At 38.5% G+C, this 27,763-nt stretch overlaps 1 protein-coding gene across 1 annotated transcript in view; it reads right to left on the bottom strand.

Moving 5' to 3' along the window:
* LOC128602246 (rho GTPase-activating protein 6) overlaps positions 1-27,357 on the bottom strand; it is a 132,341-nt gene extending 104,984 nt beyond the window's left edge. Inside the window, exon 1 of the mRNA XM_053615932.1 lies at positions 26,676-27,357. Coding sequence (XP_053471907.1) covers positions 26,676-27,149 — 474 coding nt within the window. The 5' untranslated portion in view covers positions 27,150-27,357. The remainder of the gene's footprint in view (positions 1-26,675) is intronic.
* Positions 27,358-27,763: the final 406 nt, after the last annotated feature.

Here is a 27,763-nt window from a genome sequence, read left to right as displayed (position 1 = left end):
CTCTGCCAGACCTTTAATGTGGCTGTCTTCAGTTCCCAATGGTTCTTGGGGTGTTTTGCCTTCAGTTTTGCTTTCGGAAAGTGAAACGCATGCTCAGCTGGATCAGGTCAGGTGATTGACTTGGCCATTGAAGAACTTTCCACTTTTTAGCATTAAAAAAGTTTTGGGTTGCTTTCGAAGTATGCTTTGGGTCAGCATTTGCAGCGTTTGGCTGAATCTGAGCAGATAATATAGCCTTATACACTTCACAAATCACCCTTTTTTGTCAGGATTGAGTCTATCCCAGGGAACTCAAGGCAAAAGTGGGGGACATCTTGGAACGGGGTGCCAGCCCATCGCAGGGCACAATCGCACACACATTTACATTTACACACCCATGCACACACTACAGACAAATTAGAGATACTAGTCAGCCTACAACGCATGTATTTGGACTGGGGGAGGAAACCGGAGTATCAGGAGGAAACCCCTGAAGTGCAGGGAGAACATGCAAACGCCATAACCCCCCCCCCCCTACTGTATATTTAAAGCCATGTCCCTTTTTGATGATTTATAAGACGTACCAGCAGATGTCAGCATATCATAACTAGTCTCTCTGAAAAATTTTCTTCACTCTAAAACCCATGAAAACAAGCACAGGTCCATTAACACATCCGAAACTTCAGCTGCTAGGATGAAAATTTGTGCTGAAATATTTACTTTGATGTATTTGTTTCAGAAGGACCAGTAACATTTGTTTTTATAGAAAATGCCAATTGCAAATATCAACAGTCAAACCGAAAGAATCTGCTAATATCAACAGCATTCATGAAGTAATATCGAAGCCAGCTGTTTGGAGTTTTCTAAATAGTTGCATATAAATGGTCTCTATGCGGTTATTTGTTCTTTTTCTGACGTGTTGCCGTTTAACTTATCCTCCTGCTGCTCATTATGCTGTGTGTTTAGTGTTTACTGTGTTTTCAGTCAAGTGTATCTGGAAGGAGTCTCCAGTGCCAGTGCTTTGTAACAGTCAGAGGTTAAGCTGTAACTTTAAGTTTTCTGTCATGGGACATCGTCTTCAGGACAGAGGACTTGTGGTTTCTCTTTTTGTTTCATATTAACTTCAAGAGGGAGGGAATAAAGAGACTGGTGATGGAACGAGAAGTTTATAGCTGCAAGTGACTGATTATTTATCTGGAAAAATCCACACTTGTACTTTTTCCAGGTTGCGTTCGTTGCGGGACCGGCTGAGAAGGGTCCGCTGTCATTATACAGTACGAGATCGGCCTCTAGACGTGAAATAAAAACTGACAAATTTTGTCGTGATATTTGAAGTGTTTTTTGATTCATTTTGGATGTCTCTATTTTTATTCGTTATTTGGAGTGTTACTTTCTGGTTCAGTTTGGATGTATATCTTTCACGTAATTGAATATTTATTAGTAGTTAATATGGATCAATATTTCTCTATTTATCTCATTTTAAAAACTACAGTACATTTTCATGGTACAGTCAGCACTGTTTATTTTTGTAATAAACTTCAGCAATATTTTACTGTGAGTGTTATGTTTTCATTCGGTATCCATTTTAAAAGCTATCGCTTGATTGATCAGTTATCAGCAGGTACCGCCCAACTTAGTTATCGGTATCTGTAAAATTGGTGGACGTCTAAAACATACCATTAAATCTTAACAAACCATTGTTAAGCCTTTTTAAAGGGTTAAAAAGTGTTGCTGTTTTTTTTTTTAATAAACAAAAATTGGAATCGTTAGCAAAATGATGTGGTATAAGGGGGATAAAACACTTCAGGAAAATACGAGCACATCCCAAAAAACAGCAGTGATTATTTTCATATAGCAGCCTACTCTGTCTGTTTCATTTCTTACTCACTGTGCGCTATTTGCACTTAGAATTAAGCGCTGGCTCAATATTTTTCACCACCATATTTGTATATGGAAACAGACTAAATTTGACAAGGTTTTAATCCATCTTGTTCGTCTAAAAAAGGCTGAGCACTATTTTCAGCTCTATTCTAATTTGACTGGACATGCACCAGTTTTCCCATTTGAGCTCTGTGGCTATTTTTATGGTCAGAAATAAACACACCTGCGCTTTTTATAAGTTGAAATCTACTGTTGCAGTGGGTTCACTATTGTTCACTCTTAACTCCTCTTGCACACCCACTTCACACCAATGTACTGCCAAAACAGTATTTTCCTGGGTTTTTTATTTTTATTTTTTATAATTCCATATATTCTTAATTATTTTCTCTGTAATAAATAGCTGAACAAACAACTCCATCTATCTATCTTCTATACCGCTTATCCTTTTCAGGGTCACGGGGAAACCTGGAGCCTATCCCAGTGAGCATGGGGCACAAGGCGGGGTACACCCTGGACAGGGTGCCAATCCATCACAGGGCACAATCACATACACATTCACACTCTACGGACACTTTGGAAACACCAATCAGCCTACCATGCATGTCTTTGGACTGTGGGAGGAAACCGGAGTACCCGGAGGAAACCCCCACAGCACGGGGAGAACATGCAAACTCCGCACACACAGGGCCACGGTGGGAATCGAACCCCCAACACTGGAGGTGTGAGGCGAACGTGCTAACCACTAAGCCACCGTACGCCCTTTTATTATATATAATCATTAAAATTTCTAACAAAATTAATTAAACTCTAGATTCAAATTTGTTGCCAAGAAATTCACCAAGATGTTGTGTCAGTCAGACGGTTACCTCCACTACTAGGATACTAATAGGATAGTCGAAATCTATATGTGAAACATAATCATAATCATTTACACAAAATTACACTGTGCTAATTCTAAGCTGCTTGTTATTTAAAACGGATGAAAGGTGCCGATTTGCCTGGATCTTACTTGCATTTCTGCATTGCATTAATGCATTAATCCTAACCACACCCACACCCATATTGGGATGAGTATTTCAGACACCGATGATCTCGTGGGATTTTCACCCGCAGCAGTGTCTTTACATGGAATGCTGCAAAAAAACAAAAAAAAAAAATCCAGCGAGCGGAGCTTCTGCAGGCGGAAATGCTTTGTCGATTAGAGAGATCAGAGGGGAATGTTCCGACCGGTTCAAGCTGACAGCATGGCTACCGTAGCTCAAATAACCACTCTTTACACCCGTGCTGAGCAGAAAGGCATCTCAAGCAGAAAGCACAACACGTCGAACGATGAGGAGGGATGGGCCACAACAGCAGAAGACCACATCAGGTTCCACTCCTTCAGCCAAGAACAGGTATCTGAGGCTACAGTGAGGGCACAGGTCCATCAACTGTGTAGTTTCGGAGAGCCTGTGCCCCACTGTAGCTTCAGTACATCAGTCCTAGTATAGTTACACTGTCTAAACTAGTAGTACCGGTAGTACTGAACTGGTTAGAGGTGGTAAAAGTATGCAAATTGTTTACTCAAGTAAAAGTGCAATTATTCATCTAAATAAATATTCTGGTAAAAAAAAAAAAAGAAAAAAAAAGTTGAAGAATAGCTTCAAATTCTTCACTGAAGTTAAAGAAGAAAAGTACAAACCAAATATTAAAATGATTTAAGTATGAAAGAAAAGAAAAAGATTTCTGCATCAGAACGCACACCAGTTTTAGTTACTAATGCTAAATACGTTCTTAATCTCTAGCTAGCATGATAATAATTCTGACGCTACAACCTAGGTGCCACAAACCATGTACACAGCAGCAGATAGTTTACAGTGATGGGTATTAGGTCTCATTCTTGCTGGAACAACACGATTATAGAGGAAGGATGTAGTGCTTTAAAATGTAGCGAAGCAGAAAGTACATATTTTTTCTTTTGAAATGCAGTCAGTAAAAGTCTTCGGAGAAAAGAATTAGGAGAAAGATAAACCCGAGTTAAGAACAGACGCCAGATTTGTACTTCTAAGCACATTGTGTTAATTCCCATCTACGGGGCTGACGCATTACAAGCTATAAAAGGTTGTTAAAGGATGTCAACTTTATATCAGTATGTTCTCAAATGCTATTCAGAAAACGCACATGCACACAAACGCACACTGGAGATAGAATCAAATACACTGGATAGAAAACACACACTGGCACAAGAAGAACTTGACAGAAACTGTTGAAACAGCACATGCTGCATGCCTTCAGCGTTCTATTTACAGAGCTGGGCATGGTTTATATAAAGCGTCTCTCCGTATCCTGTCTTTCATCTTTCAGGGTGAGACGGCAGTGTGTTGGGAGCACTGTATCACGTTCACTCGTATTTATTCATACATTAGTGAGATGGGTTTTGATTGGCCTCAGTTCAGATGATGCACCAAAAAAAAAAAAAAAAAACACAAAAAAGAGTATTTTTTGTAAAAAAATTTTTTTAAGTATTTTTATATCCCAACTACACTTTCAGGGCAATAAGCAAGAATTTGCATGAACTGCTGCAAAAAAGTAACATAATGTAATTACTTAAAAATATTATTTTACAATACGGTGTCAATTACAATACGATGTTTCACTGTGTATGCAAGTAAAATGAAACGACTAACTTCATTCTTGAAATAGCATATGCCACTAAATATAATGGTAAATCTTAATATATAGAGGAATAAATGAAGATAAAGTTGGAATTTTTTAAATGACTAAAAGGTCTTCTTTTATTTATATACTTTTTTTGTAAAAAAAAAAAAAAAACAAAACAAGTAAGTGGTTGAAAATAATTAAACCCTTTTTTTTTAGCTTGGAGACATTGAAATCCTGGAAATTCTGAAATCTGGAAATCATCTGCAGACTTTACCAGGCTCTCTGATTTAATGTCGCTCAAATTAGAAAGAAATTAAACTGAACAACTCGAACATTCTAATTTATTATTTCATCCAGCTTCCGCTGAAATGGCCGATTTATTATATATTATACACTCCTGTGCAATAAAAAATGCAAAAATATTACGTTTTGAAGGATCTTAACGACAAATCACTGGTCAGGAAATTAGCAAGAATTAAACAAATAGATAAAGTAGCTTAGTATGGGATAGCTTATCCCTTTGATTTCCCTTTGAAATGTTCGAGCCTTGTGGGTAAACTTGCAAAGTTTACTTCATTTTCATTTTGTACACCGAGACATGTGTTAGTTTGAATTTGACATCAAACATTTTAATTATTACCATGATTTTTACCTTTGCATACACGAAGTGAATTTCCCTGTTTCTAGCAGTTCTAACAGTTCACTGCAGCTAAATTAAACGAGTGAATGGTGGCACATGAGGTCTCAGGAGCTCAGTTGTTTAATTCTTGCCAATTTTCTGACCAATGATTCGTTGTTAAGACCATTAAAGCTTAATAGTTTGCCATTTTGGGCTTGACCCATCTAAGTATAACTGTTACGCAGACAGCTCCATATCTTGTACGTGTGCTCTGACGTGTGCACAGTCAAGAAGACTAATTCTCAAAGACTGCATATGGGTGGACATTGTAACAGAGGTACAAAAAAGTCAGTCCTGCCAGGATTTTGTGTTCGCAGAAATGAACGTGACATCACGTAAACCCCACAATATTCGGAGGAGCTTACGATTTTTCAAAAGGACCTCAGATTTTCTGCAGATTTGGGCCAAGACGCGCGTGACGTCATCACAACACGCCGTGTGACGTCATCACAATGCGCATTCGGTCAAAGGCTTCTTTGATTCACGTGCGTCGAACATGAGTACATCTAAAAAGTCTCATTTACCAACTAACATCACAACTGCGAAAGACCGTACAAAACTATTTCGTGCAATTGCGATTTCGCCAATTCGAGTAGTTTTCCGCAAAAAAAAAAAAAAACACAAAAAACTCAAATTTTTAAAAAATGACGCAGCAAAATCAAACATCTTTGCCACAACAATCACAAAAAAACTCCTGTGAACTCCTGTATGGACTGAACAGTAAAGTCATAATGTCCCTGAGGCCCTTTAGTGAGTCGCTACAGTACAATTTTTAACCACGCCCATAAGAGAATGGAAAACAAGCCAAACGTACATGCTAAGTTACATCTCCACTAATGATTTTGTGGGAATAGTGTCATGTTTATCAGTTCAGTTGAACGTCATATCTCCACCATTACTTTTCCTTACAATAAGTGCAATTCTATAGGAATGTCTTCATGATAACTAAATGATGAAATGGCGCACGTTCCAACAAGCACATGGAGCTGTTACTAAGATTACGGCCCAGCTAAATTCATTTGACACTGTTCAAGTTTTGGACAAAGATTTACAGTGGTGGCAATGTAGCAGAGCGTAAACTGTTCTGACAGACCATCAGCGGGGAGTTCTTTGCAGTTTTTCTGGCATGTGGCTCGGTTTGATGCCTAAGCTAGCTTGCTAACTAGCTAGCTAGTTGCTAGATAACATTAGCAAACTGAACCAACTTGAACGGAAACTGAAAAATTAGCTTGCTAGCTAGATGTCATAATATTAACTCAGGTTGGATATTACAATTACCCAAATTTTGAACATTTAAGTAGCTAGGTTTGCCAGTCACTCCTTTTTTTTTAATTTTAATTTAAGTACCACCAACAGAATGTGAAAATATTCGTACTGTATGTGATTAATCTAAATCTGACAAGCGGTCAATCACTGGCGTATGAGTGAATTGTGCCATTAAACATAGTCATTTGCCATAGGTTTCCCTTAAAAACATGTTTTAAAAGTTCTAAACCTTCTTTAACATGAGCCAGCTATTGTAAGAGAGTGAGCTTGAGAGTTGATAAATGTGTGTGACTGGAAGACCTGGTTCTCCAGTAAGGATTTGCGAGTTTTGTGGTTACTATTAGCTACAACAGCACAACCCATAAAAGCTTGCATGACCATAAATGGATATTTTTAATGTAACACCAACCTCCAAGTCAGGGCGAACACCTTTCTGTAAGAAAATACACAGTGCTCTATGCAATGCCTCGTCTGTCACTTGACACAAAAGAAAGCCGTTTAATATCCAGGCTGATAGTTTCTCTTGAAACATCAAAGCCTTATTTGACACGAGCTTGTTTTTGTCAGAGTGAGATAAGTGTCAGTGTGATTGTGAATGAGTAGGAAGGGTGGAAAACAGTGGAGGAGGACATGCGAGGTCAGGTCACTGCACTCAGCGGAGATAGACCACAACTCTCAAGGCAAAACTTAAGCTGCTGACATTTTTCATTATAACCATAGGCGATGCTAGAAAAATAACAAGGGGTTATAATGAATGGATGAACGATAAATACATTTCCATACAAATAAAAACTTGCACAAAGAGTAGACACTCAGAAATCAGGGGTTTTTTTTCTTTTCAGACCACGTTATTACAGTACTGTGACCATGTTTGAGTGTCTGTCCATATAGAGAACAGCCAACATACTTTCAACCTACATACTGCATTTTTAGCGTGATTACCAGTGATTACCACAGACAACGATCTCAATGTTTTCCCTGTATGGAGAAGATAAACTCACTGATAGTACATGCTTCTTCAGGGGTTCTTTACAGCACCATAGGTTCTTCAAAGAATCTTCTTCTTGTCAAGAAGCATTTTTCATTGCATAGGGGACTTGAGTTGAGCTATATGGTACGTTGGAGATTACAGAAGTTCTTTATGTTTCATTATAGGTTCTTCAGAGCAGTGTATTGGTTCTTCAAGGTATCCTTTAACAGGTTAAAGTAAAACCTGTAAGGTTCTTTGTAGGACTGGAAAAGGTTCTCCTGGCATCACTCTTAAGAACTTGGGTTCCTTGAAGCACTAAGTGTTTTTTAGAGATCTTAGGATAACATGGTTCCTTGTGGCACTGCTGTGAAGAACCATTTGTGGGTTCTTTAAAGCATTGGTAAATAGGACCTGAAAGTAAAAGGTTCTCTGTGCAACTTAAAAGGGTTCTCCTATGGCATCAAGCTGAAAAAAAAAAACCCTTTTTGGTTCTAACTGGAACCTTATTTTTAAGAGTGTAAGTCTAAAGGCAGTGGGCAGTTAATAAATGTTTATGCAAAACATACAGTATTTTGTAGAATGATTTCATTCATTCTTCAGCTAAAGTTATCTGTAAATGAAGTTATAAATCTGTATAATTCATCATTCCAGATGTGTGACTACTTCTGTAGTTCTTTTAGTAGTACTTCTGTGCATGATGAACATGCCATTCCAAAGTCGTCACCCCCCCACACACACCCACACACACCCCCCCCTTTGTTGTTATAATAACCTCCACTCTTCTGGGAAGGCTTTCCAATAGATTTTGGAGCATAGCTGTGGGGATTTGCTCATTCAGCCACAAGAGCATTAGTGAGATTAGGCACTGATGTCTGGTGAGGAGGTCTGGGGTGCAGAGTTCTAGTTCATCTCAAAGGTGTTCAGTGGGGTTGAGGTCAGGGCTCTGTGCAAGACACTCAAGTTCTTCCACTCCAACCTTGCCAAACCATGTCTTTGTGGAGCTCGCTTTGTGCACAAGGGCATTGTCATGCTGGAACAGGTTTGGGCCTCTTAGTTCCAGTGTGTCAGGTCTACGCAGTCTTGGAACTCCAATCCCCAGAATGCACCATCGCCTACCAACATGGTGGAAATGGACTACAACTCCCAACTCGCTCCGGCATGCTGTCAGTCTCCAGAGTACTAATGACTATCAGCCGTTACCAATCACACACACCACCCTTTAAAAAGGAACTTCATTCACATAGACATAGCGAAGTAATGCTCAGTTGTTCTCACTCTGACGTACCAAGCCGTTGTATATCTTGCTGTTCTGGTTTATTGACTTTTCTCTGGTTCTCCTCTGATGTCCTGATCGCCTGACCCTTTTTGCCTGCCTTAACCTTGATTCTGCCTATGGTAATCAATACGTTTGCTGGACATTGTGTTATTAAACTGTCTTAACGGCACTTGCATCCGTCTCCGCCTCTCCATCATGACACAGCGAAGGGAAATTGTAATGCTACATCATACAAAGACATTCTTATCAATTGTGTGCATCAAAGTTTGTGACAACAGTTTGGGGAAGAACCACATATGGTGTGATGGCCAGGTGTCCACATACTTTTGGTCATATTTTGCATAAATAAATAACATTCCTATTTGATATCAGTGATCATAGACTGGAGATATTAACACATTTTTTTTTTTGATCTTATATTTATTACAGATCTCAATACGGGTTTTTGGATAAGCTCTACCCTAGCTTACAGCATTTGTGTTTGACAGACACCAAGACATTTTCAGTAGAATTTGACTAGGAATTATTATTCCAACTATTCCAAGTATTAATGGTTTAATACTTTTATTATGAACTTCCTGTCATGGCAAACTGACGACACAGAAGATATTGGATGGGCATCTGCTGGATAAATTCTAATCAGCTCCAGAATTATTGGGACCCTTGGGGGGGGGGGGGGTAATTAGGCTTGTGTCAGCTTAAAAGTTTCATTCTATCAGCTGGAGCTTGTGAGTTTGAATCTCGACAATGCTTCAGCCATCTGTGGCCAGAAGTTAAGATATATAATAAGTAAACATATATATATATATATATATATATATATAATAAGTAACAAAATATATAGATAAATAATCCCCAACTTAAAATATGATAAAAATATAACCAACAATTGATGTAACTTTATTCTAGAAAAAAAGCACCATTGTCAAAAACCGCATGTGTCACAATTATTGACATCCCTGTGCGACCTCCCTCTTTCAGCAGTAGAGTCTCCAATTCAACTGGATGGGATACAGAGAGAGAATACAAAGCAAGGAATCTAAAAGCACTCCTCAATACAGAATCTCTCCAGATCCTTCAAGGTCCTAAGACCTCTCTTGTGGACTCACTTCATCAGCTTACCCTACAGGTTTTCAATGGGGTTTAAGTCAGGGGACTGGGTTGACTTAGTCAAAAGCTTGATATCTGTGTGAACAGTGCATATGGACAAACATGTCATTAAATCTGGAGCTGATGTAACTATTGCTACCTTAATATAATGATTAATACATAGCTGACTAGCACTGCGTCTTAGATGCTTTATAATGTTTATCATTATAAGCCACACCAGCTGGCATAGTGCTGTCAAACCTCATGTGTAAAAGAGCACAATCATATTTCCTTCTCAAAATGTGCAATGTGAGCCCAGAGTAACAAATTATCAGAAGAAGAAAACTGTTGAAGTTAAAAAAAATAAAAACAAAAAAAAAAAAGACAAGGAACTTAACTGGATGGCTCTCAGTGTTAGTCTGCAATGTTATTGTTGCGCTGTTTGTTTGTTTTTGTGTGTCCAAATATTCTCAAGGAATTCCAAGCTTGAGTCAACATTAAGTATAAACTATAGCAATACTCCATGGAGACCTCATTCTTGGAAAAAGTTTTTGTGTGTGTGTGTGTGTGTGTGTTGTTTTTTTGTAAACTGCATTTAATGGTCAAAAATCTAAAGGACAATGTGTTTAAGTACTGAATCACTTCACTCTATAACTGAGTCAGCTTCAATTTAGCTCTTGGAGATATTATAGGTATTATAGATATTATGGAGTTGAATCATTCCAAAATCCTTGCAGATTTCACAACATTTTTCACTCAACGTTTCGTTAAGGCAAACAACTCACTCTGTGTTTGACTCAATTCACAATGCCCTTTTTTTTTTTTTTTTTTTTTTAAAGTTCTCTGAAGTTCTGTGGGCATGAAAAGGTCATAGAAGTGCAGAATTTGCACAGGAAATGTCTGGATACATGGATGACCTGACTTTGAGGGTGTGTCAAAGGAAGATAGTAAGTAATAATGATAAAGGGAAGAAGAAAAAAAATCTTGGTTCCTTTCCCTTCAGGGCACTAAACGCCTGGAATTCCAGACAATTTGACCAGACCCTCTTGTATTAGAGGATAAAAAAAAATACCAAAGAGAAAGAAAAACAAAGACAGAGAGCCTATTCTGAGTGTCTACTACTGCATCCGCAAATAGAGGCGTAACAGTAAGAATTTTAGCTGGAACCATGATAATATCACAAATATTTAGGGAGTGAGATGAATCCTTTCCAGGCTGTTGCTTTTTTTTTTTTTTCTTTTTTCTCACAGTTGATATCACATCAGGGGGGAACAGCATGTGAACGGAAACTCACTGTCAAAACTCTCTGTTCTGGCCAAACAACTACAAATCATGCTCTTGCAAATGGCGACTTGAGAACAAATTTGGCTTTCGTTTTGAAACTATTGGATGAAGTCAATATTTACTGTAGTTACAAGATCATGTTTTACTGCAATAGTTCAGGTAACAGGAGTCCTGTTAGCGTTTGCCGTGGATTTGCCAAGGCAACACAGTCACAAATTCATAACAATGCTCACGGGCCAACTAGTATAAAAGGTTATTAATGACTAAGATTGCACTATAAAAGATCTTGTATAAACAGTCTAGTTTAGATCTTTGAAGGGGTTCTTTGGTTTGTCTCTCTGGGTGAAGGCTTAAAGATTCTATGTAGAACCCTACAACAGGGAATTTTCATTAGATATAGTTCCATGTAGAACTCCGTTAACACCCTAAGAACCCTAACAAATCAATATAGAAAGGCTCTATGAAAACGAAAAATACTACCACATGGGGACTCCCAGTAACTGAGGATTTCAAGTTGATCCCCTTAGGGAAGCTAAGAACCCTCAACTATCAAAAGACCCGCTGAAGAATCCTTTTCGAAAAATGTGCACACTTAGAAAAGCGTTTTTTTTTTTTTTTTTCAGTTTGTCCCTTTGGGGGATCCATTCTGAGTGATTAAAGGTTCTATATCAAACCCTACAGTATGGAGCCTTCCAGGTTGAACCTTTTGGACGTAAATAATCCTTAACTGTTAACAGTTAACTGTTAACCATCTATCCATCCATCTTCTATACCGCTTGTCCTTCCTTCAGGGTCACGGGGGAAGCTGGATCCTATCCCAGTGAGCATGGGGCACAAGGCGGGGTACACCCTGGACAGGGTGCCAATCCATCGCAGGGCACAATCACACACCCGGACACTTTAGACACGCCAATCAGCCTACCATGCATGTCTTTGGACTCGGGGAGGAAACCGGAGTACCCGGAGGAAACCCCCGCAGCACGGGGAGAACACGCAAACACCGCATACACAGGGCCACGGTGAGAATCGAACCCCCGACCCTGGAGGTGTGAGGCGAACATGCGCCCCTCAGTTAACTGTTAACAAAACTTTTTAAAAAGTTTATGGTCTAAAAAGTCCACTGTGATACACTGTTTTGGTTGAGAGTTATTAAAAATCAATGAATTTAGCCAAATTATATTTTTTGGCCTAGTATCACTGGCTTAGTGGTCCTCAGTTCCTTCTTGACTCATACGTCTGTGTGGAATTTTGCACGTTCTCTCCATGACCTTGTGGGTTTCCTCCAGGTCCTCCAGTTTCCTCCCACCTTCCAAAACATGCCAGTCGACTGGCTGCTCAAAATTTCCCATAAGTGTGTATAAATTTGAGAATGTGCGATGGACTACAGCGTTTATAGGATAGGCTCTGGATCAACTGTGACCCCCGAACAGGATAAAACAGTTACTGAAGATGAATAAATGAATAAAAAAAGCATTCCTGCGTAGAGTGTAATGGGCAGGGCAGGGCAGGATGGCGTGGGGTTATCAGAGTCTCAGTATAATCTCAGTAGAATTTGGTTAGTTTCGTTGATCTGTTGTATATCTGAGACTTTAGCGGAAATGTTTTAGCTGATTTCATTTACAAAGCCATTACAGAGGTCGCCGGAATTGATGAAGAAAACAAAGTGTCTTCAAACAGAACAGCAGTAATCTCAGAGAAATTTGAGACACAAACTTGTCTTAGCTTTAAGATTTAGGTCAGGAAATGAAAATGGGAGCTGCCGGAACCTTTTTCGAGGTTATATGAGATGTTGTGTGCAATGAAAGGTCATAAACGTTATTTGTGCAAGAGGCATCAGTACTTTGTCAGATGTATTTCATATTTATTCATTTGTTAGACACTTTTTATCCAAAACTGATGTAAGAATATGACTTAACCTTGTTTTGGGTAATTATTTATTTAGGTTTTTTTTTTATTTATCTTTTATTTGGAGTTTGATTATTACTATCTTTTACTTTTATTCTCATTATGTGTATATATATATTTAATGTATGTTCTTATGTATGTATGTATGGTATATTATGTATTATGGCTTAACAGTTGATGGTTAAGTGGCTTGTTGTATCTCTCTCTCTCTGGAAGTCCTGGGATTTGAACTGTCTGATCACAGAATTTTAACCTCTGAGATACCAATGCTCCCAGCAAGTTCACTTTATATTCTATGACAAAAAATTATAACGCTCTCAATTCTGAAAACAACAGATAATGGCTAATAACTAATTGTTATGGTCTGTGTAACTGTGTATAGTTGAATTTGTGACTGCAAGCACATCTTTAACTAATAGTGTGGCATTGAGAGTGATTATGAATGTAACAGGTGAGGAACTCGGGCTGGAGATCTTCTGCTTGACAACCAGGAACCCCCACTGAGGAGTCACATGTAGGAGTCATTGATTAGCATGGAGGAGACGTGAAGGTGGTGGGTGTATCATTAAAAAAAAAAAAAGTGAAAAATGGGAATTTATATTGCCTACTACTTCACGCGCTCCATTTCTGTTTAATATAAGCCGGGAAGTCTTTGTTAGTGTTCTTAATACACAGTCACCATGGTTTCATGTGTCCAAATGGTCTCAAAGAATTCTACGTATCTGACGTTGCTTTAACTGTAGTCAGTGACGTAATTGTACCATTTGTACTAAGTATAGTAAATGTACTCTACTATACTTAAGTATTATTTTGCCCGTTTTTATACTTTACTTGCGTATTATTGAAATGAAATACTTGTGCTCTTACTTTTCCAAGAAAAAAATATATATTACTCCTTACATTTTTTTATTTAGACCTTCAAAATACTCATTACAAATCATGAAGTCTCTTCTTCTCCCATCCAGCCAATGACTGTACACTATACATCAATCGAACGAGCTCAGTTTACCATCCGATCTTTTATATTTAGCATCCAATCAAGGTCATAGAGGGTTAGAACAAAACTATCAAGAATTGTGTCAGTTCATCATCTGCAGTGATCTTCTCACATGGTTGAAGATGGATAAGCCACAAGACTGCAGTGTTGACCTTGAGGATGAGCGCCCCTGGCCCAACCTCATTAAAATGCTTCAGTATGCTGGAGTAAGCAAAGAGGTGTCTCCTTTGCCTCCCTAGAAGGAATGAATGTCATCTGATTTTAAAAAAAAAAAGCATGTTGAGGTAAGTTTTGCTAATTTGCTAACATTAACTGGCTATATTGAAATACATTAGCCTGTTTTCTTTGCTAGCCAGGTTAGACTAGCATTGACTCCAGTAGCCAACATAAGGTGCCACCTCAATCAATCAGCTCCCTATCTCCGTAGGCGGTGAATCAGTATATCGTGTGCACAAGTTTGTTGTAAAACGTCACCACTGGTGTTTATCAACACCAGACAGGACTGATATCTTTTTGATATCACATGTCAGATAAATTTGTTAGCTTAATCGCGCGCGTTTCTGTCATGCTACTTCAAGCAGGATTGTAGGCTAGCTAGTGGAGGTTTTTAAATCATTCAACACTTAGGAATCGTTAGACTCAAACAAAACGTGCATAGAACAACAAATAAAATTCAAAATCGCTAGCGTAAGTAATCATTTCATATCAAGAGGAGAGGCTTCAGAAAACGTGATGTCATTTCCAGTAAGGGAACATGGTGAGCATCGATGCGACCCTGGTTTTTGCAGTGCATTGTGGGATTTTTTTAGGGAGCCAACGTTCCAGTGCACTGGAAGGATTTTACGATTGAGACAGCCCTTAAAATGACCGACTCCCTGATCAGTGCCCTGACTACTGAACTCGGGAGCTGATTGAGACCTGTTAGAGAGCAAGTCGAATTCTGTAAATTGGTTATTTACATGATATTTTAACTCCTGATTAATTCATTCTTGTCTATGTGAATCTATGTGGCATTAGTCATGCATATGAGCAGCAAACGTAACGTAAAGAGACGGAATGATATTTTCAGGCAAAATGGCGTAGTTGCTTTTTAATACTTTTAAAACTAGCAACTTTTTGCCTTTCACTTAAGTATTATATGTCAGTACTTTGTCAGTACTACTCTGACTGTAGCAATATTCCATGGAGTTTTCTTAGAGTCCATTCCTGGAAAACTGTGCATAACTGGGTCAGCTTCCATTGAGTTATGATTTAATTATAATTATACGATATAGTGGTTGAATTTTAAAATTAAGATATTTCAAAATCCGTACACATTTCACAGCATTTTTCATTCCTTAGCTCTTCACTCTCTAGACACCAGCTTACATCACAATGGCATTTTTAAGGTTATCTGAGGTATTGTGAGCAAGGAAGGGCAGAGTGCAGAATTTGCACAGGAAATGTCTGGATGTGTGGATGACCTGACTCAAAGGAAGGTACGTTTAATAAGATATGAAGTCAAAATCTAGTTTGAATTGCTCCAAACCTTTAGCTTTAAAATTTGTTTCCCCTTTTGGGTTTCTGGTACAGATATTTAAAAAAAAAAAAAAGTCTTTTGCCTTGTTGAATCATTAGTTAAAGTGCGCACATGCTGTTCATTATGTGGTCGTAAAGGGCTGATCATTATCACTATCTCACAGTGATACACAGGTCCTACACGTTTTGGTCGTATAAACAGTATCCAATGATCTAATCTGAAACTGGGCCTTAAACAGATGTGAGCTGGTCCAGACCACCAGCGCTACATTCAAACTCCTCATCAGCGAGTCAGCAACTAGCAGTTTGTCTGTAACAATGTGTTTGCTAACATCATGGTGTGTGGGCTTTATGCTTCTCTACACAGCTGATTTTTCCACCTACGCTTCTGAGATGTAGTGCCAGTGCTCAGTGCGGGAACAGTAGCATCGTGCTCCACTCATCTCACATCAACATGTACAGTATGTTTACCTGGTAATTAAGACATAATTTAATAGTGACACTTGCTGTGCATCTACAGTGGTGCTTTTTTTTTTTTTAATTTATATTTCTGCATAAATATGATCTAAAATATCATCAGATTTTCACACAGGTCCTAAAAGTAGATAAAGAGAACTCAATTAAACAACGGCGACAAAAATATTATACCTGGTCATTTATTATACTGGGTCAATATTATACTTGGTCATTTATTCATGACCAAGTATATGACCAAGTTGGACGGGGGACAACGAAAGGCTGGAAAAGTAAGTGTTACCTTAAAGAAACAGCTGGAGGAACATTTTGCAACTAATTATGTTAATTGGCAACAGGTCAGTAACATGAGTGGGTATACTGAATACACCCAAATATGTGAATGGCAATGTAACTGCATTCATAATTGCACCACTGTAAACTTGTTTCAGCAACCTGTGGCTATGACACTGAGCATGGCTCATCATAAATTTCCAGATGTTACTGTTCTATGCCCTTCCTCTACCCTTCCTGTGCCCTTGAGCAAGCTATTTAACAAGTTGTCAGTTCCACTTCCTCTCAGGGGGCACTTTGCACATGCCTGATGGAAGGGTTAAATCACTCTTACTGCAGACAAGATTCTTTAGACAAGCTATTTCACTCATTTGAAAGATGCCATCCTTCATAAATCCAGCTTGCACCTTTTTAATGGGTGTTTTCAGATTTGCATGTTTTTCCCCAAGCAAACCTTTAATAAATTAGACCCTTGGTGTCTTAATCACAAGTTCAGAAGTGCTCATATAATGTATGCTCATGTAAAATAAGCACAGTGAAAAAAGAAATGGTACGCTGACCACTTTCCTTGATAACTGACTGCAGCCTTTTCCTCCAAGCAGCTTCTGGAACCTCTGTAATATTCACCCAAAGTACACTTTTCCTTAAATATTTCTTCTTTGCAATCCTAGAATAATTAACCAGCCTTTCATTCATTTTGACATAACTCTGGTCTTCAGACTGAGAGAATAAAGACATTCGGTTTTGGCTCTTTTCAGACTATTTTTCTGTTGCTTTTTGCCTTATGTAATGTACTGTAGGTTTGTTGCACAATATACATTTCTTGGAATTTATTTGTAAGTCAGTTGTAAAAATCCTGAAAGTACAAACCGTTGCACCTAATAGTCATTTTATTAGGAAATTACCTCACATATATGCCTCACAGATTATTATTAAGCAAAGGCTACTACAACTACTAGACTAGTCAACCAAATGAAAATTTAACCCAGAGCTTGATTGATTGAAAGATTATTTACAGTCAATAGATTTGAATGATATAGACTAATACGAAGACAAGTGGACCACCATAGTGAATGTTTCGCCATGGCTTCAGTGGTCATGCTGAAATCCTTACACTGGATTGTGTGGATTTATGGAGTTCAGTTTTGACACTTTACTCATTAGATCCCAAATATCTGAGCCGGCTAACTTTCCTTAGAGAACAGCAAGATTTATAGAGTACTTCTTCTGAAAGATTTAATGTCAGCATCAACATACATATTACATGCTTATTGTATTACAAAACTAACTGCTAACTTGGTTAACTTAGTGCCCTGCTGCACCACATGATGCTAGTTGCAGCCCAAGCTTCATAGTTAAATTTTTTCGCCTTTAGTCCTCACATTGCCCCTCTGTTCTTGCTTTTCCTGGTGAATATCTGGACTAGCCAAACCAGCTGGGTATTATTACTACCATATTGTGTTTAAAATCATCAACAAAAAGTGTTTCATGACAGCAGGTTCCTATTTTCACGAGACATTCAGGCACGCTCAGACACACATTTAGGTATGCTAACACTTCCTTCACTTTGAAATTAGAAAGCAACATTTCCCGATTAACAGGATCTGATGATTTATGTTTTGGTGATTATTTTTGCTGGCCAGATTAGCCTAAAAAGTAACTTTGGCCCAAGTTTCAAATCTGATATTACATAATGAAAGTCTGATTATTCACAAGGACATTATTAAACTTGAGTGACTCGCTAAATAGACAACAGAAGACTGCAGGAGTTCAACCATCATAGCCAGCATAATATTTTCCCATTAGACGTTTTCGCGTCTGTTTCTTTAAAACAGGTGTGCACACCAGGTACATCGCCTTTGAAAAGTCTCACGTTCATTTTTAATCACTCAAGCTCAAGCACCATTCTTGTAAGAAACTGCTAGTTACATTTGTATCTATGGTTCTTTTAACCACAGATACCTGCCAGGGTATATGCCATGAAGAACCAATACACACCTTAGGACTAACTGGAAAGGTGTTCAGGGATGATGGCTGCACTCACAAGACAGGGAGAGGAAATATTAACAATGTAGAACCTGGAAAAGGGACATGGTGACACCCAGGCAGGAGGATGATGATGTCCACCATCCACTGAGCCAGTCTGAACTTCAATAAGGGAGCCTCTGGTGTCTTTTCTAGAAGACAGATTAAGATTTGGCATGATGATCAGGCAACCACTGTCCGGGTTCAAAAGTACTGGGTACAACAAGGAATGCTCTTCCAACCAGAAGGTCACCCAAGAGTCACCTGGCCACCAACACATGCAAGGTAAACTTACCCCAAAAATTATTTTTCAGACTGTTTTTGCTGATATCATTGCTAGTAAAATTGCATCTTCCCTAAGCTGGTAAGTTGAGCCTTAAGAGATTCCAGCACAAGAGAGGGAGATCCGATGCTGGGCTCTTAGGGAAATATAGAAGCGCCATGCCCCTTTCAGAAAGGCCATAATAAGACCCTAAAGATATGCCATCCTCGGTGCTGTGTTGAGCACCATTGCAGACTTGTTTCTGTCAAGCAGTCCCTAGAGAAAAGTTAGTCTTTTGGGAATCAGGTGATGTAATGTATCCAGTCTATGCGGTGCACACCATTCAGATCTGCATACAAGGGGCTCTTGCATTCAAGAGTGTTTCCTGGGCTGTTGGATCACAGTCCTTCAATTGCCCTGACAGGCACAGTTGAGCATGCCAAATCTTTCCGTCAATCTGGGACAGGAGGTCTGCACAGGGAGGAATCTGCCAGGGTATTCCAACCACCAACAATTAGTGGAACCAAGGTCTTGCCTGCCATCTTGGTACCACATGCAGGACTAGTTGCTGAATTCTTGTCAGTATGGGAAGATAAAGTGGCAGAAAAGGAAAAACATATAGTAATTGGTAAGATAGTCACGGGCCAATGTATCCTGTCCCAGCAGACTGCCATTATAACCCCAATCAGATAAGCTGTCCTCAGTGAGGCTAATCATAGATAGATGCATCTGAGGAGACTCAATGCAGGCAAGTGTAAAGAGTCACGTGGCTTTGTGCCTGAGGGTTGGTGTACCTGACTGTAACAACATTATCTGTGGAAACAAGCACACAGTAACGTCTCAGAACCAGTAAAAAAAAAAAAAACAACAACAAAAAAAACACTTGCGAGTCTTTATGTGACGGACATGGCAGATGATCAGACCTTCTCTCTTACCCTGTCTGCAAAAATCTATGATTATCTTGTTTACTCATCACTAGGTGCTTCACACAAAACTTTTTAACAACCTTTTCAGTCCAGTGACTATATTGTGCTCCACGATATAGTGTCAGTGTCAAATGCTAATTGTCACAGGGTTCAAAAGTTTGTTTTCCTGCTGACAACCAGCACATAGAATTGTAGAGAGCCAATCAGATTGCAACCTTCAAGATTCTGTAGGTTGGCGCCAGTTAAGTATGTAAAAGATATAAGACACTTTGTATCCCTTGGGCAGAGTGTATGGGGTTGAAAGTGCAGGCCCACTGGTTTTTTAGACGACAAGTGATGTGGAATCCAGCAGACTCAGCAATGCACGTAGTACGGCAAGAGAAAACCACTAGTCAGTTCAATGCCCTGAAAGGATCATGCTGCAGGATAACCAGACCTGGCAGAGAGAAATAGAGGAGTAGAAGAAAACCCAATGACACCTAACTTAGCTGCTGGATTGTCATGAGAGAATCCCGTTTTTTGTTTTTTTTCTTGACCATGTTTACAAGAGGCTAAGCGGATAGCTCCATGAGGTGCACGTGGTCTATCGTGTGTACGAGATGAGATTAATTAAGGAAAATGGTTGCATGTACAGGCACTGGCCACTTTATTAGGAACACTTGTAAACCTGCACACTCTTCACATTTCAAACTGCTGCTCATGCTGCTTCAAAGGGCAGTGTTAGAGCATGACAAAGGAAAGCACTATCTACCCTCTTCCCCATTCACGAGCTCACAGATGCCCATGATTGACTAACATCACTCTGATTGACAGGCAAGAGAGAGTAATACCATCCTTCCCACCCAGACAGCTTGGCCGGTTTTACTCTCTTGACTCCCATCTCTCGACAATAGGGCTAACGCTTTTCTGTTTGCACCACTCAGGAGGGAGTCACCAGATTTGAACCCAGTTAAACACCTCTGGGAGATTTTGGACCAACATTTAAGATAGGGCTCCGTACCACCGTTATTGAAACACCAATTGACAGAATATCGCTCGGAAGAATAGTGTTTATCCCTTCAGTACAGGTTTTCTTTTAATATGTCACCCATCTGTATGGTGCTGACACCTGCACATGATTCCAAATATGACTCTATACAGAATCTATCATTGAAACAAACATATTAGTAGTAATACAGTGTGTCGGTAATATAGTGATGTATGGTATCACGATAGAAAAGTATGTAGGAGTTTGACAGCATAGCATTATACGTATATCATGTAATATAGTAAATAATATAGCAATTTAAGGCGTTATCCATTTGTGTCATTTTGGTTCGTTTGATTCTTTACATTGTAGCTTAATGCTGAAATTGGCCCCTCATCCTCGACCCTGGTTTCTGATACCAGTCAGCTAAACAATTTTCAAGATTTCAGAAATCCTCAGTGTTGTGTCTATGTTGGAGATGAGAGAACAAACTGAATCGAGATATGCATGTTTTGAGGAAACAGGGCACCAGGACAAAATTCTGGCCTTGTGCATGACAAATACAGACAGAATTATGTATCACCTGTAAATCTTTTGTTTGTTTAATATATTAATGGCTCAATGGAACGTAAGAAAAACAGCCAACTAATGACCTTGGTGTGATCGCTGATGTGCGTAAAGCAAAGTTTGAATAAAAGCATATGGCAAGCATTGACTGGAAAGAGGCATGTGGTTAACGATGAGCACTTCTTCTTTATAAACTCACTCGCAATGGGAATGTTCGCTGTAATGTAAACTGTCCCACTCTCTTCTCTGTCTCGCTTTCCAATATAAAGGAGACATATAAAGGAGAAACCCATGGAAAAAACTATAGCTGAGATTAAGAAAGTGTCCATAATCAGATATGTGATAAACCACAAATCAAAGTGCGCAGTATTGTTTGTGTTGTTTATTATTAGTCAATTTTGTGGTCAAAAAAAAACACTGTCACAACTTCCAGGTAGGAATAAACAGGAAGTAATTTATGGCAATGACTTGTAATTCATTAGCTATTTCTAGTTCTTCATTACAAGTATTATCTCTGTTTAAAAAGATGAGTGATTTCAAGAAAAAAAAAAAAAAAACCTCACACATCCACATGCATAGCTTGCATTTTCGTTTTTCTAATTTCATTTACTAACGAGAACAGGTATGCTCCAAGACAGTGGTCACCAACCCTGTTTCTGGAGATCTATCTTCCTGAAGACTTTAGCTCCAACCATAATCATGTCCACCTGACCATCTAATCATTGCCTTAAGAAGTTCTTAGGTGTGTCCCTAGGTGTGTTAGATTATGGTTGGAGATGAAACCTGCAGGAAGGTAGATCTGAAGGAAGACGGTTGGTGACCACTGCTCTAAAATATAAAGGTACCAAACGTTACTTTTCCTTGTTGTTGTGGTGGTACCATCAAAGGTTCATCTTTTGTACATTTAGTATGTATCTTTTACCTGGGAAGGTGCATGCGCTGTATCTTTAATTAGCTTTTGGTGTAAGGCTTTAAAAAGGTACACCAGTGGTCCTTAAGGTCCAATTATGTACTTTTAAATCATTTTTAAAGGTAACACAATATATTCACTTTTTTTTTTTTTTCCAGGTGAAAGCTACATGATAAAGCTGTAAAACATGCACCCTTGATGGTACGACTCCAGCAACAGGGAAAAATACAGTCTGGTACCTGAGAGTGTATAGCTAAACATGTAATATTTGTTTTAATAAAACAGCATAACCTTGATAAACTCTTGGGCAATTCTCATGATAAGAAAGGCACATTTCTACCTTAGGCAGAAAAATGTTTCACAACCGAACGTTGGTTAAAGATCAGTCCTTCGTTCAGAACTAAAGTCTGTTTTTTTTCCCCCCTGCAAATGATAACTAGTCTATGTTGGATAAAGGAAAAGTAATCTTATTGACGCAGGCATGTTTGAGGAAGGAGGGCATGGGGTCAGAGTTATGGCCTTGTGCTTATGAAATGCAGATTATGTCTCGTCTCTAAATCCTCTATCTGCTTAATCCACTAATGAGACCGTACGAGATGATAAAAACGGACTGCGACATTGAATAACGATTGATCTCTGTACACAAAGGGCGCATCTGTGCACTTGATCACATAGTGCCTGTTCAATGAGTCATATTTCCCATCTTCTATGTAAATGCATCATTAAGATACTCGACAGAAACATGAATATACAGCGTTCGTCTGTGAATATATTTGCATGGAGTAGGTCTGCTCTGAAATTATCTTTAGAATAGAAAGGATGCTCAGGTACTGGAGCAATTTGTGAAGTACCTGGATTACGAATACACTATTGTGTATGCTCAAGCGTCCCGATAATTGATATTCAGGTTTTAACGTTTCATTTCTAGAGATGGTAAATATGAAGTTTGATGAGGACGGCTTGAACAATATAGGCGATGTTAAAGTTCCACACACTTACAGAAATCACACTGATAAGTGTAAAAAATTTATTTAGCATGTCTGGGGTCAATAGAATAAACTATTATCAAAATAATATACACAACAAGAATAGTTTGTTTTTGCATCAAAACCTAGATCATCCCTTCTTAGCATATAATTTGAAGAAAGAAAAAAGAAAAAAAACGATAAATAATCCAAACAGAAATCACATGGATCATCACAATTTAGGCTTCTTTTGAATCATATTGTCAACAAATGATCAGCTAGTAATCCAGTTGGACAAGTTCAGCACAATCCTCCAAAAGCACAGAAAGCAAATCTTTTTCTTTTGTGCTTATAAAAATATTTGAGTTTGGTCATTTGTCAAAAGTTTGTTTGCTTATTCTGAATGTCACTCAGGCAGGCAGCCAGTGGTGTGTGCAGTCACAGCTGTAAAAGCGCAGTGTGAAAGCAACAGTCATGCACTTCACTTTGATCAACTGTGTGGCACAGACCCACAGCACCCAAGCAGAAAGTCAAATTTGGGTTTGTTTCATCTACTTGATGTTTACTTTTATATTGCTTTACGCTATTAATATATTGTGAATTACTGACATTATTATTGGCTTGATTTTTTTTTATTTTGTTTTATCAGTGTTTGTGTGACTTCTTTCTGCTGCAGCTTTTTTTTGCAGGACAGTTTTGAGAGAAGAGTAGAAATAGCAGTAGGTTACAGCATCGGCAGTGATGCACAAATCACTGCCACTGATTGCCACATGGATGCCTGGAAATTATATATCACTATTGACGTTAGCCTTTTTTTTTTCCATTCTAGACGTTTTTTGTTTTAATTACACACTGTGTGGATTATTCGTCTATACCCGTATGTCTAATGAGCAACTGGTGTTCGTTTCCTGTACATTATAAGCATAACACACTGACTGTCCTGGGTACTTATATTCATTGTGTGTGGTACACACACTTCTCCGTGTCACTGCTATGCTGAGAATGATCTACCTAAATAATATCATTTGTGCTTCTGATGGTCTGAATGGTGTGTTGCTGAAAATATTAGCATAGCAACAGTCAGTAACTGTATACCTACATGGATGTGACCTATATGTGTCCCTATGTAACTTACATGTGTCCCTATTTAACCGATGTGAGTAACTATTTAATCTATATGTTTCCTTATTTAACTTACATGTGTCCCTATTTAACCTATATGTGTAACTATTTAACCGATATGTATAACTATTTAACCTATGTGTCCCTGTTTAATCTATATGTGTAACTATTTAACCGATATGTATAACTATTTAACTTATATGTATAACTATTTAACCGATATGTATAACTATTTAACCAATATGTATAACTATTCAACCTATATATGTCCCTATTTAATCGATATGTATAACTATTTAACCAATATGTATAACTATTCAACCTATATATGTCCCTATTTAATCGATATGTATAACTATTTAACCTATGTGTCCCTGTTTAACCGAAATGTATAACTATTTAATCGATATGTATAACTATTTAATCAATATGTATAACTATTTAACCTATATGTATAACTATTTAACCGATATATATATAACTATTTAACCTATATGTATAACTATTTAACCGATATGTATAACTATTTAATCGATATGTATAACTATTTAACCTATATATGTCCCTATTTAATCGATATGTATAACTATTTAACCTATGTGTCCCTGTTTAACCTATATGTATAACTATTTAATCGATATGTATAACTATTTAATCGATATGTATAACTATTTAACCTATATGTATAACTATTTAACCGATATGTATAACTATTTAATCGATATGTATAACTATTTAATCGATATATATAACTATTTAACCGATATGTATAACTATTTAACTTATATGTATAACTATTTAACCGATATGTATAACTATTTAACCGATATATATAATTATTTAACCTATATGTGTCCCTGTTTAACTTACATGTGTCCCTATTTAACTTGTGTCCCTATTTAATCTATATGTGTCCCTATTTAACCTATTTGTGTCCCCATTTAACCTATTTGTGTCCCTATTTAATCTATTTGTGTCCCTATTTAACCTATTTGTGTCCCTATTTAACCTATTTGTGTCCCTATTTAATCTATTTGTGTCCCTATTTAACCGATATGTTTTAATTATTTAAACTATATGTGTCCCTATTTAAACAGTATGTACACCTCAGTGACTTAAAGGCCTCATATATGGGTTATATGCGACAATGGTAACTCTGTATACAATTGCAATTAAATTATAATATAGAATGGAAGTATATATTTTACCACCTTTAAGTAGCACCTATTCCTGTTTGCTAATACGACCAATAGTAATACATAATAATGTATGTTATGCTCTCATCCATGTGTTTTGGTTGCTGTAATAAGCAAAATATAATTTTTTCATTCATTCTTTCATGTTGAATAACTGCTTGATCCTGGTCAGTGTTGTGGTGAATCTGGAGCCTATCCTGTGAATACTGGGTGTAAGGTGGGAATACAGTCTGAATTTGATGCCAGATCCTATCCACTTGGGAGGTGAGCAGAAACTGGAGAACCTAGAGAAAGTTCACGCAAAAATGTGGAGAACATGCAGAGAAACTCCACATAGACCGTAACATGAGCTCAGAATCAAACCGGGGACTGTGGAGCTGTCTATATCTATATCTATAAATCATTTCTCATTAATGGTTATTTATATGCATACCAAAAGATCTGACATTAAAAACAGGATAAAATCTGACCACAAAACAAGAAATTCAGACCTTTTCTATGACCGACATGGCTCCCACCAAAAAAAAAAAAAAAAACCAGATTAAATTTCCAAACTGACAAAAGTTTGGATTCCACCCGAGCCGATGTGCGCGGCTGAACAGACGCACTGAGGAATTGTGATTGCTTCAACCGCACACGTGTAGTTTAGCTGGTGTTTAAATGAGAAAGGAAAGGTCTGACATGTCCCAACCACAGCATGTGTGTGGACAGCAGCCAAATATTTAGCCATTAAAGCCTTTCCTTGTCTGAAAGTATGTTTTTGCAGGAGTTCATTATCTGCAGAAACTTGATTCATTCCAACTCCATATGTCTGGTCTGGCAGTATAGTCACATACCAGTGAATAATACTTCCCGAATAGACACTAACTTGGAATTTTTGGCATGTTTGGTGTTATTCACATTTCCACTTATATATATACTAAATGGGTTAAAAGGCTGCAAAATCAGAATCACTGTCAGGAATGGGGTGCGTTAAATCCAGGACTGTGTTTGAAAACCGACAGCATATAAAGCAGTCATATAATTATCTACACGCACATCAGACATAATCCTGGGCTAATTTACAAAATCCACGAGGATTCGCACAATGGGGGGAGGGGTTGGGACATAAACCCAGGATAATCTGGATAACTGGAAAACTGGTTTTCTGCATGTCATACCTGGTAACAATTAAGTGTCTAATGAGTCACAGGTCAGCATTGAGCAATGGCTTTACTTGACAAAGGAATGTGTTCTTTTAGGATGCTGTCAGAAATGACTAAATGAACTGTATAGAAGGATGGATTGAGATTGTGGATCTAAAGGATACAATATGTATGATAGGTATGCTATTGATACAACATATTCACAAAAGAAAAAGAAAAAAAAAAGAAAGGAAAAATTTGTTTTCTTGAGATTATAGAATTTCCAAAGGATTGTAGAAGCTAGAACTGGTCAGAATTTTTTTTTTTTTTTTAAGTGGATTATCATTTTTCCTGACCTAATTCTAAACTAATGAATTTACCTCCGACCTCCAGACGACGTACTCGTGAGCAGTGGTGTGCTGCGCTTTCCTCTGAAGCCACCTTCTAGGGGAGAAGATGGTGCCCGAGGTGCCAGAATTGGCGAGGAAGGGCAAATCCCAAGCCGTGTTCCTCTTCCCACTTTTAAATTCAAAGTCGAAGTGAAAGCTGGACGACGGCGACGTGTCCAGAGGAGTCGCGGGACTGGAGAGGGATGGCGACAGCGACGGGTGCGTCCACTTGAGCGTCTGCGTCGTGAGCTTGGAGTGCGTCTGCGCGTCGCCTGGGGACGCGTCCGGCTCTTCGTGCCTTCGCTCGGACAGCTTGGCGCTCTCGTACTCAGAGTCAGCGTCGCAGTTGCGGATTATAGCCGGGTCTAAACTCCGGGTTTGGCGCAGTCGCCGCTTGGTGATGCTCCTCGAAGCCGGGGACGAGCACGAGAAGACGCTGTGGAGAAGCCCTTGCGCCGACGCCATGGTCGGGCGGTTTTTCACTTCCAAAATATCACGCGTTCCCCATGGCGTGGACTAGATTAAAATCCGTTAATCCGCGCTGCATCACTTCTTTAATTCAAATCCGACCCTAATAGACTTAGGCTGCGTGTTTATTCTAAGGCGGAGACGCGCGCGCTGTCAGTGGAGGCTTCCTGTTCCTTCCTCCAGGGAGAACTGGTGGTCGAGTTTGGGAGGGATAAAGTGGTCTGGAAACTCCTGTCGTCTTCTCCCCCTCCCTCCACAATCTCACTTTCATTCAACTAACCACAGGACAAACCTTTCAGTTTGTCTATGTTTGCACGAGTCCTGAGTACTCAAGAATATGTCTAAAGATGGCTGCTTTTAGGTATTTGTTTACGGCTATGTGTTTATTGCTTGTGGGAATCACATCATGATATCTATCAATCATTTTGACCACGCTGTGACGTTTTGTTTGTCTGCTAAAGCAAAAAATAAATAAATAAATAAATGTGATCTCTTATTTGAAAAACTAGTTTTTGAACTAGCAACAAGCTTTTGTCAGAATAAAAAAAACAACAAGAACTTGAAATGTCCAGTTGTGTTCTCTAAATGCCCGAATGTATGTGGATGTCTGA

The sequence above is a fragment of the Ictalurus furcatus genome, chromosome 26 (assembly GCF_023375685.1).
Source record: "Ictalurus furcatus strain D&B chromosome 26, Billie_1.0, whole genome shotgun sequence".
Taxonomy (NCBI): Eukaryota; Metazoa; Chordata; class Actinopteri; order Siluriformes; family Ictaluridae; genus Ictalurus; species Ictalurus furcatus.
Note: the sequence above shows the minus strand (reverse complement) of the source record. Positions and strands in the feature narration are given on the sequence as shown.